At 61.7% G+C, this 9238-nt stretch overlaps 3 protein-coding genes across 5 annotated transcripts; 2 read left to right on the top strand and 1 right to left on the bottom strand.

The window, feature by feature from the left end:
- Positions 1–2103: 2103 nt before the first annotated feature.
- FAM110D (family with sequence similarity 110 member D) lies at positions 2104–5224 on the top strand. Of its 3 annotated transcripts, none has more exons than XM_071576605.1 (2): positions 2104–2340; positions 3590–5224. In XM_071576605.1, exon 2 carries the CDS (start codon positions 3690–3692, stop codon positions 4731–4733), a length of 1044 nt encoding a protein of 347 aa, XP_071432706.1. In that variant the 5' UTR covers positions 2104–2340; positions 3590–3689; the 3' UTR covers positions 4734–5224. The 3 variants fall into 3 exon arrangements, 2 of the variants coding, with proteins under 2 accessions (XP_071432706.1, XP_071432705.1); XM_071576604.1 differs by lacking the exon at positions 2104–2340 and adding an exon at positions 2555–2645; XR_011699632.1 differs by lacking the exons at positions 2104–2340; positions 3590–5224 and adding exons at positions 2562–2645; positions 3078–3565.
- A 289-nt stretch (positions 5225–5513) lies between these two features.
- C24H1orf232 (chromosome 24 C1orf232 homolog) lies at positions 5514–6478 on the bottom strand. The gene is made up of 4 exons (XM_071576610.1): positions 6377–6478; positions 6192–6278; positions 6014–6111; positions 5514–5772 (listed from the first exon to the last, which is right to left on the bottom strand). The coding sequence occupies exons 1-4, from the start codon at positions 6461–6463 to the stop codon at positions 5514–5516; spliced, it is 531 nt and encodes a 176-aa protein (XP_071432711.1). The 5' UTR covers positions 6464–6478.
- Positions 6479–7522: 1044 nt separating this feature from the next.
- Positions 7523–8957, top strand: ZNF593 (zinc finger protein 593). Its single transcript, XM_071576724.1, has 3 exons — positions 7523–7753; positions 8312–8374; positions 8485–8957. Exons 1-3 carry the CDS (start codon positions 7557–7559, stop codon positions 8624–8626), a joined length of 402 nt encoding a protein of 133 aa, XP_071432825.1. The 5' UTR covers positions 7523–7556; the 3' UTR covers positions 8627–8957.
- The last annotated feature ends 281 nt before the right edge of the window (positions 8958–9238 follow it).

Below are 9238 nucleotides of genomic sequence, written 5' to 3'. Positions count from 1 at the left end.
CAGCCATCATCCACTGTGGGTTTTGGAGCCCCACTGGGGGTTGTGAACACCTACAGGAGCCTCTGTGGCCTCTCCTGGGCCCAGCTGCTCTAGTTCCAACTTGCACCAACATGTGGATGGATGTCTGCCTCGGATTAGGTGGTGGTTTCAGATTTATTCATGCCCATTTGAACCCTTGATATTTTTAAACTTGTCTAACAAGCCTTCCACTTCTGCCCTCTCCTGAAGGAAAGCTGCACCCTGAGCCCTCTCTGGCTCACTCCCAGCTCCCATGGGCTGTGCTCCAGCTGGTGGCATTTGCATGGACCTCAAGCCAGAGGGACTTTTGTGGGTTGTGAAAGTGAACCAGCAAGTAGAGACAGATGGCTGGGTCACCAGGTGCTGTATTCCTGGCTGCACCTGCATGTGCTGTCAAAAATAAATAGCTTTTTAAAAATTATTTTTGAAAGGTGAAATGCATCTGGAAAGGACTGAATGGGTCACAGTGGCTTCTGGACACCTGGAGCCATTGGAGCAGTGCTGGGAGCAGGGCTGGTTAATCAGGAGTGGGACATGGTGTGGAAGGAGGGTCCGTGCTTTGAGACTCATGGCCTTTGGGGACACTCTCAGCCTTTGCTCGCTCACTGCAAGGGCTGGAAGTTTCCATCCCTGGCCCCAGCTGTGGCTGGGTTTCACCCAGGCTTGCTTGGCTTGCCGAGTGCTGTACTCACTTCCTGGTGAGCCTGAGGGGAAGCAGAGCCCCATGGAAGAGCAGAGGGACTTGTGGGAGCTTAATTAAAAACAAGGGACTTTGAGCATCCAGGTGACTATGAAAAGGCACCTGGTGCACCCACAGGTAGCAGATAACTGGGTAAATCCCTCCCTAGAAATCAAACTGACAAAGCCCCCATCACCTCCCCGGGGGAAGCAGGACCTGCCTGGGAGGCTGATGCTGGGAAGGGCCCTTAAAATCACCCCTATTTGTATTCCAAAGGGAAACAGCCTTGTCCAATTTTACAGTTCAACAGTGAGTGCCTGTCAGGTGCTCCAAGGAGTTGGAGAGGAGAGTGATCACTCTGGGACAGGCATTTGGTAAGAGCATCCCATAGGAACATGCTCCATCCACCAGAGAAAGGTGATTTCAAGGCTGCTCTTACTCACTTGTGACTTTACTGGAACAGCTGCTGGGATTCCACCTTGAAAAATAAAACAATTCCTAATAAACAGTGATTCATGTTGCCTGGAGTTAAAAACAAAGTCGTTTCAGCTGCCCCTCTCCCACATGGGAATCCAGGGGCAGATCCCAGGGGTGCTGTGAGTTTCTCCGTCACTTACCCTGATCCTGTTCCCTACCTCCCCCCAGATTTGTTCCTGTGCAGCCACATCCTGCCCATAGAGCCCAAGCATTGCCTGCATTGCTCCTCTCTGGGTTTATTAGATGGGTTTGTCCCCTGGGATTTTTTAATGGTGCCTGCAGACTTTGGACAAGCCCTGGCCCTTCTCATCCTGCTCAGCTTCCACCTTAGTCTCTGTTTTCGTCAGCGCAGGAGTCCTGGCCCCTTCCTGGCTCCTGTGCCATCAGCTGGGGAGCTGCTGGATGCAGCCCCAGTTCCCGGCACTGGATCCAAAGCAGCAGCTCCTCAGGAAGGAACTGGGGTGGGGACAGCAGTGCTTGGGGACAGGTGCCCTCTCACCCAGGGACAGAGCACTCTGGCGTGGGGGTCCCAGGCCAAATGCCATGGCTTTGTCCCAGTCCCTGCATTCAGCCTGGGCTGTGCTCCAGCTCTCCATCCGTACTGGCTGCCAGAGGAATGGGGGGAACTGGTGGGTCCCCGGGGAATACTGGGGACTTCTCTGACCCCTCCCCCCGATGTGCAGCATGTCCTTCCACCTCCCACTCTGATGCCACGTTCGCAGCCCCCCAGGTGGGATCTGGGGATGGAGGGGGCCCGGACTGTCCCTTTGGGAGCACTTGGCCATCGGAAAGGGAAGAGGGCAGTGGTAAAAATAACCCCTGGGCCAGCTCCAGCCCATTGTGGCTTCCTGCGATTTACAGCCCTTCCCGTGGGGAAGAGACAGGAACTGGCCAGCTTGAAGCAGGATTTGACCCTTTCACCACCACCAGAGAAGGTGCCAGAAAGAACTTTCCTCCCTTTTTCTCCCTCACCATCCAGGGCAGGATCCTGGGGAGGGGACTGTGGTGGGCTCCTTCTCTGGAGCTGCCCCAGCACCTTGGGATGGGTGTAGGTGAAGCCACCAGAGTGGACATGGTTTCCCTGTCCCATTCCTGACAGAGCCTCGGTGCTGCCTGGGAGGAGCCAGAGATCTCCGCTGCAGATCCCGAAAACCGGCCAGATTCCCGTAAGGAGTTGGAAGGAGGGGGGGAGCTGGCAGAGATGAGCCGGAGCTGCAGGAAGAGGAGGGTTAATTCTGGGCAGGGGCAGGGCTGTGGAGGGGGGTCACCCTGGCAGGGGGGGCACAGGGTGGGCTCCTGCTGAGAGGGCTGGGCTGGCAGGGGTTAATGGGGTGGCTCTTCCTCATCCTCTATATGAGGCTCCTGCCGGCTCTGGGCTCAGTTTGCTGCGGGGAGCGAGAGCGGCAGGAGCTGAGTGAGACCAGAGCATCCCATTCCTGCATCCCGTCCCTGCATTCCCGGGTGGGCTCAGGTGAGCAAGAGCATCCCCCACTTGCCGATCCCAATGGCTGGCACAGGTCCTGGCCCCGGGGCTGGGCTGGGGAGCATCTGGGCAGTCACAGCCTGGGTGGGTGACAGGACCTCGTGCTGGGGACACCTTCCCTCAGCCACTGCTCTTCCCAGCACCACAGGAGGTCAGGGAGCACAGGCCCAGACAGAGTGTGTGCCTCAGTTTGTATGTCCAGTGGGGTGGGTGTGGTGTGGAGCCCGTGGGCTGTGTGTGGAAGTAAATGGCAGAAAGTTCTTGGGCTATTTGCTCCCATGAACTCTGCTCTGCCCAGCCCTGTGCCCCTGCTGTCACCCAGGAAGGCCATGGGGCTGGGTCAGCCAATGGTGGGGTGGCTCTTCAGGGCCATTCAGGCCTTTTCTACTCATTGAAACCATCTGCTTTGGGTATTTACAGCCTCAAGCTCCAGACTCCCTCCTTCAGCATCTACCTCCACCTGTGGATTCACACACTGGTTCTTGGGTGCAGCTGACCAAAGCCCAGAGCACCCCAGGGCTAAGGAAAACCCCTCTGTCTCTGTGCCCTCCACACACCAAGCAGGGGGAACCTTCCCTCCCAGGGGAGCACAGCTCAGGGACCCCAACACACCCCCCCAGCCCTGCTGCCCCCACACATGGGCAGTTTGCCTGCTCTCCTGACCAGTGCTTTGTTCTGCCACCCCTGCTCCCAGAAAGACAAGGCGCCGGCTGGCTCCAGTATTTTTTCCTGTTGGAAGCCACTCCTGGGATGAGAGTGAAGCCAACGGATGCTCAGCTCTTCTCTCTTCCTGCCTGTGGCCTGTTCCTGCCTAGGCTGGCAGGACCCACTGCTGCATGGGATTGAGGGGCCCCCCAGCTCTGCTTCACCACCATCCTCCTCCTCACTGGCGCACCCTCGAGGCTAAACCTGACTCTCCTCTCTCCTCCCAGGGTGGAATCCAGGAGCCAGTGAAGCTACCAGAGCCTTCCCAGCTGCATCTTCGAACCTCCCACAACCACTCAGGGCAACCAGGAGTGACGTTTTGGGGCAATGGTGCCCTTGGGCAGCCCCACTCTCACCGTCTGCGCTTCCAGCAACCTGCGCCTCGTGGCCCCCGGCCGTGGCTCCCCCCTGGCCTGGCTGAACCGTGGCCCTGAGTGCCCACAGGAGCCAGGGGGCAGCGGGGCCCGCAGACCCAGCGCCGTGGAGCGTCTGGAGGCCGACAAGGCCAAATACGTCAAATCGCAGCAGGTCATCAGCAGGCGGCAGGAGCCGGCGCTGCGGGGCTCCTCGCCCCGGCTGTCCCCCCATGGCCGGCGCCTCCTGGCCCGCCAGCAGTGCAGCGAGCTGTGCCAGGGCTCGGAGCTGGCCCGCGAGGGGCCCAGGAAGCTGCCGTGCCCACCGTCCCCCGTGTCGCGCCGCAGTGGCAGCAGGCGCCTGCTGAGACCCGACTCGCTCATCATCTACCGGCAGAAGCGCGACTGCCTGGGTGGGGACAAGGAGAACGCCAAGGGCTCCGGGCTGGTGCGACGCCTCTTCCAGGGACCCCTCAGAGAAAAACCACCCAGCTCACCACCAGCCAGGGGGCTGGCAGAGGGACCACCACCACCCTCCCAGAGCCCCGAGACCCCTATGCTGTGGGCGCCGGTGGAGAAGGAGGAGGCGAGGACACCAGGTGCCAGCAGCAGCGGTGGCAGCAGTGGTGGCATCTTCGCCGTGCCCAGCAGTCCCGCGGCAGAGCCCCCGCAGTCCCCCGAGAAGCAGGCGCTGGCTCTGCGCGTGTCGCTGCCTCTCTCGGAGCAGGAGCGGTTCTTCAACTACTGCGGGCTGGACCGGGCGCTGGTGGAGCTGCTGGGGCAGGAGCGCTTCGGGCCGGCGGGCTGGGACAACGCCTCGGCTCGGCTCCACGGCTCCTGTGAGTCGGAGCCCGGGCAGATCTCGGGGGGCAGCGAGGGGGACGTGGGGCCGGGTGAGGAGGAGCCAGAATCCCGGCTGGGCTCCGCTGTCTCCGTGGTGGAGCGCAACGCACGGGTCATCAAGTGGCTCTACGGCTGCCAGAGAGCTTGGGCAGCTGCCAAGGAGTCCACAGTCTGAGCCGAGACAGCCTGGCCGGAACAAGGACACCCATGTGACTCCTGCAGGCTGGAGGTGACCCCTCACCCTCGCTGGGTGTGGCCACTGGGCTGGTGGCATCCATGGTCCTGGTGCCACAGGGATGCTGCAGGCTGGGAAGGCCACCAGGTATACCCCAGACCCCAGGCTGGGCATGGTGGGGGTACCTGAGGGGCAGGTGGAGAAGGGGCTGTCCTCGGTGAGCCTCTCTGTGGCCTCAGGGTTGTCAGGCTGCCATCCTCTTGCTGTCCCCCATCTTCTCTATCCTCCCTGTCCCCAGCCCAGGGTGGTGGGATGGGCTTGCAGTCCCCACTGACCACCCACATCCTGCTCCAGCTTCAGACAGGAGATGTGGACAGATCCCAAGCCCCTCATCGCAAGCAGGGCACACCCCACACCCCCTCCTCCCCGGAAGAGGGGCTGCTGGGGCCAGAGCAGCACTCAATAAAGCTGTTTCAGGGGGTTTTTTTCTGGCCTGGCAGTGTGTGTGGTTTGTGTGGGCAGAGCCCAGGCTGGGGGGATGCTCTGGGGCTGAGAGGGCAGCTCCCCCTCCCCACAACGAGGGTCGTGCTGCTCCATAAGCAATGGGGCTGCTGGGAGGAGGTGGTGAGAGCGAGGAAAACAATGAGCAGAGCTTGAGGAAAAGGGACACCTTGGGGGTTTTAGTGCAGACACAACACCCAAACCCACTGCAGAGCCCTCGAGGGCTGCCCACCAGCCGTGGGCAAGTAGTGCTGGAGAGTCCTGCTAGTGTATCCTCCTCTAGTTGCCCTTGGGGGCATTTTTATTCCGGATTTCGGCCAGTTTGCCGGCCAGGAAGCCCCAGTGGAAGGCCCCTTCCTCCCGCTCCCGCAGGTCGCTGCCGTCCTCACCAGGAGGTTCCCCGGGGCTCTCATCCGGCTCCGGAGGGGACACTTCCTTGTCTGGCCCTGGCGCCTGCTGCCACTTGGTAGCAAAGAGATCCCAAAATCCAGGTGCCTTCTCCGACTGGGGCAGCTCGGGTGGCTCAGCAGCCAGTGGGCTGGAGAGAGAGGGGTGAGGGGGACATCCATGTGGGGACCCTTCTCCTCAGGCCCCACAGTGGCCACAACTGGGACCCCCAAGTCCCCCCCCATGCCAGCTCTCCCCCAGCCCAGCGCAGCCCCACCGGTATAGGCAGGGGAGAGGGATGCAGGTGATGGGATGGGGGGATGTGGGGGCTCAGAGGATCCCAGGGGCTGGATCCGGGTTCTGGGGTCCCCTCCCGATGAAATGCCACTTACTGGTCTGCACAGGGCTCCGGGCTGAGCAGCTGGTGCTCGTCCTCGCGGGTGAAGAGGGAGGAGAGAGTGCGCCAGCCGCGGGCACTCACCCCCTGCACCTGCGGGGGAGGCAGCACCGGGCTTACCGGGGACCCCTGGGTGCTCACAGCCCCCCGGCCCCCGTCAGCCCCCTCCTCACCTTCCTCGCCAGCTGGGACACGGGGTTGGGTCCCTCCTCCATCAGCGCGGGGGTCTCGGCCGTCTCCATCAGCTCAGGGGGGTCTCCCTGCAACGAAGCCCCCCGGTGAGCGCAGGGGTGCGGGCAGGGGGATCGGCCACCTCCCTCCAGGGGGTCCCAGGCTTGATGGGGACCCCCTGCCCTACCTCGTCCTGCAGTGCCCCGTCCGCCCGTGGCCCCCCGAGGGTCTGCAGCACCTTGGCCTTGTAGAGCCGCCAGAATCCCTGGGCCATGGCGAGGGGCTCGGCGGGGCCGGACCGGCGGGAGCAGCGGGCGGCGGGGCGGGGGTGGCGGGTGGCGATCCGGTGGCTTCATTAAAGTTTCAGCGGCCACTTCCAATGCACAAAAGGAATCTGAGCCACGGGCAGCGCGGGGCGGCTGCTCTGGTGACCCCCAGCACTGCCCTCCATCCCCGCGCCTCAGCATCCACCCCAGTGCCCCCCAGTGCACACTGGGCACCCCCAGCGCTGGGACACTCCCGGCCCCGGCGCAGGGCAGGGGCTGGGGCTCCGCGCCCCCCGCCCGCCTGTCCCCATCTATAATTGATGTGCGAGGAAACACGATCAGCGCCGCTCTGAGCCCTGCCCCGCTCGGCACAGCGGTGACCCGGGACAGCCCGGGCACGGTGGCACCGGGGGCGCTGTGACTCGGAGAGTGAGTTAAGAAACAATCAAATCCAATAGAACTGAACAAAATCCTTCCTTTTATTCAGCGCTGGGAACATGGGGGATAATTCCACCAAAAACATGCCCAATGAGACTTTCGTGTTTCCAGGTTTATATACTTAGTTACAACTGATAACCCGTCCCCAAAGTTAAGCAGGATATTTTAAGTGACTCTTAACAGCTCTAATGAGTTCTCTTATCTCTGAATCTCTGTATTTCCTTTTAACTAAACAATGTTACAGCTTCAAGACTGTTGGTCAGTATGGTAAGAAAGATTAGACGCATTGCCCTGAGATGTTGGTGTTGAGTGGGGGAACCCTCTCGAATCCTGGAGATCACCCTCGAGTATTAATTAATAGTGTTCGGGTTTAGTCAGATCCAGTGAATTTAGGACCATTTAATGGCTTGTCCCTTTTATGGTATTGTGGGCGTGGTCTACCGCTTAGTGGGCGGGGTCTATCGATTCGGGGGGCGGCCTCCCCTTGGGGGCGTGTCCGGTCGATTTGTGGGCGTGGACTAATCGCTTAGTGGGCGTGGTCTGTCTCTTAGTAGGCGTGGTTTAACCGCGTATGGGCGGGGTTTGGTGCTTTGTGGGCGGGGCCCGCATGTGGCGCGCATGCGCAGTGCGGTCCCACCACCCCCGGCGTGGCGTGTCCCCGCCATGTCCCCGCGGAACGGACGCCGCACCGGCGCCCACCGGGCACACTCACTCGCCCGGCAGCTGAAAACGAAGCGGCGCCGCCGCGACCTGGATGAGATCCACGTGGACCTGAAGCCCGAGAATGCAGCGCGGCTGCTGCGGCAGGAGATCGACCCCGACCTGCCGGGCTGCGCCCAGTTCTACTGCCTGCACTGCGCGTGCGTGCGGCGGGGGCTGGGGCGGGGAGGGGGGTCTGACCCTGGGATGGGGAGGGTCCTGGTCCTGGGGACGTTTGGGATGCGCCTGGAGGGGGTTGGGAGGCTCCTGAAGGGGAAACGTGTGTCCTGGTCCCAGGCAGTCCCCTGGGATGGGGTTGTCCTGGTCCCAGGGAGGGTTCCTGGCCCCTGACATGGGGGGTGTCCTGGTCCTGGGGGTCCCAGTCCCCTGGGATGGGGCTGTCCTGGTCCTGGGCGGGGTTGGGATGCTCCTGCAGGGGAAATGTGTATGCTGGTCCCATGGAGGTCCCAGTCCCTTGGGACAGGGGCTGTTCTGGTCCCGGGGGAGTTCCTGGTCCCTGGGATGGGGAGTGCCCTGGTTTTGGGAGGGTTTGGGAATGCTCCTGGAGGGGAAGTGTGTGCCCTGGCCCTTGGGGGAAGCTTGTCCTGGTCTCAGAGTGAACCCCAGTCTGTGCAGGACTGGCCCCAGGGTTGTGGGGTTGTGGGGGGACTGTCCCCTCGGTAGGGTGCCCCCTGACCCCCCTCCTCTGCTACCCCCAGGCGCTACTTCGTGGACCTGAACAGCATGAAGGAGCACTTCAGGTCCAAGGTGCACAAGAAGAGGTGAGGAGGGGCCCAGCCCCACAATTCATGGGTGGGATGGTGTCAGTCCTGGGCTGGCCCTGCTCTGAGGAGTGGAATGGGAGCCTTCAGCCCCCTGTGTGCCCCCCCAGGCTGAAGCAGCTGCGGGAGGCTCCGTACACGCAGGAGGAGGCCGAGCGCGCTGCAGGGATGGGCTCCTACATCCCCCCCAAGAAGGTGGAGGTGCAGACCCAGCCCCTCGAGGAGACCACCGAGATGGAGACGTCCAGCTGAGCCCAGGGACTGAGGGGACTGAGGGGCTGGGCAGCTCTGTGAGGGTGTCTTTGTCCTCAGCTTTGTGAGAAAAACATATCCCAGCACAGCCTGCCAGCAAAAGCCACCCTGCTCCTCCTGCAGCCCAGGGCACTAACGAGGAGAAGGAGCCAATGAGACCCTGAGTGCCCCCACCGTGTGTCCTCCTTCTCCAGGAAGGGACAAGCAGCTTGTTCCCTCAGTGCTGGCGAGACTGTACACTCATCTCTTTGCTTTTGGAGGGATTTTGGGTCTCTGTCCTGCGGTCAGAGGTTGTTCCAGCGATTCATCCATTAAAATATGTCAACTAAGAGCCTGGCAGCGTTGAGAGCTCTCGAAATACGAGGATGACAGTCCCCCTGAGGGGTGTGGGGGCACCTCAGTGTTGTGCTCTTCCCCATCACCCAAAGGAGTCTGTGCCAGCGTGAAGGAACAGCCTCATCCCAGCGCTCCTGCCTGGGCAGGGTGGCAAAACTCCCTCTGCCCTCCTGGCAGGGGGTTCCCAGGCAGCTTTTTGGGGGTAGTATGCACTTGAGTGACCTCTTCATGAAGCACTTGGGTTTGCAGTGAGCAGCTGGTTTGGGCCTCAACAGG

This window comes from Pithys albifrons, chromosome 24 (assembly GCF_047495875.1).
Source record: "Pithys albifrons albifrons isolate INPA30051 chromosome 24, PitAlb_v1, whole genome shotgun sequence".
Lineage (NCBI taxonomy): Eukaryota > Metazoa > Chordata > Aves > Passeriformes > Thamnophilidae > Pithys > Pithys albifrons.
This window is presented reverse-complemented; position numbering and strand designations above follow the sequence as displayed.

Excerpts from the sequence above, each read along its gene's own strand:
- C24H1orf232 (XM_071576610.1), bottom strand. The coding sequence starts at position 6,463 with ATGGCCCAGGGATTCTGGCGGCTCTACAAGGCCAAGGTGCTGCAGACC. Across the intron at positions 6,279-6,376 it reads ACGGGGCACTGCAGGACGAG|GGAGACCCCCCTGAGCTGAT; the intron begins GTAGGGCAGGGG and ends GCTTCGTTGCAG. Across the intron at positions 6,112-6,191 it reads TGTCCCAGCTGGCGAGGAAG|GTGCAGGGGGTGAGTGCCCG; the intron begins GTGAGGAGGGGG and ends CCTCCCCCGCAG.
- ZNF593 (XM_071576724.1), top strand. The coding sequence starts at position 7,557 with ATGTCCCCGCGGAACGGACGCCGCACCGGCGCCCACCGGGCACACTCA. Across the intron at positions 7,754-8,311 it reads TTCTACTGCCTGCACTGCGC|GCGCTACTTCGTGGACCTGA; the intron begins GTGCGTGCGGCG and ends TGCTACCCCCAG. Across the intron at positions 8,375-8,484 it reads TCCAAGGTGCACAAGAAGAG|GCTGAAGCAGCTGCGGGAGG; the intron begins GTGAGGAGGGGC and ends GTGCCCCCCCAG.
- FAM110D (XM_071576605.1), top strand. The coding sequence starts at position 3,690 with ATGGTGCCCTTGGGCAGCCCCACTCTCACCGTCTGCGCTTCCAGCAAC.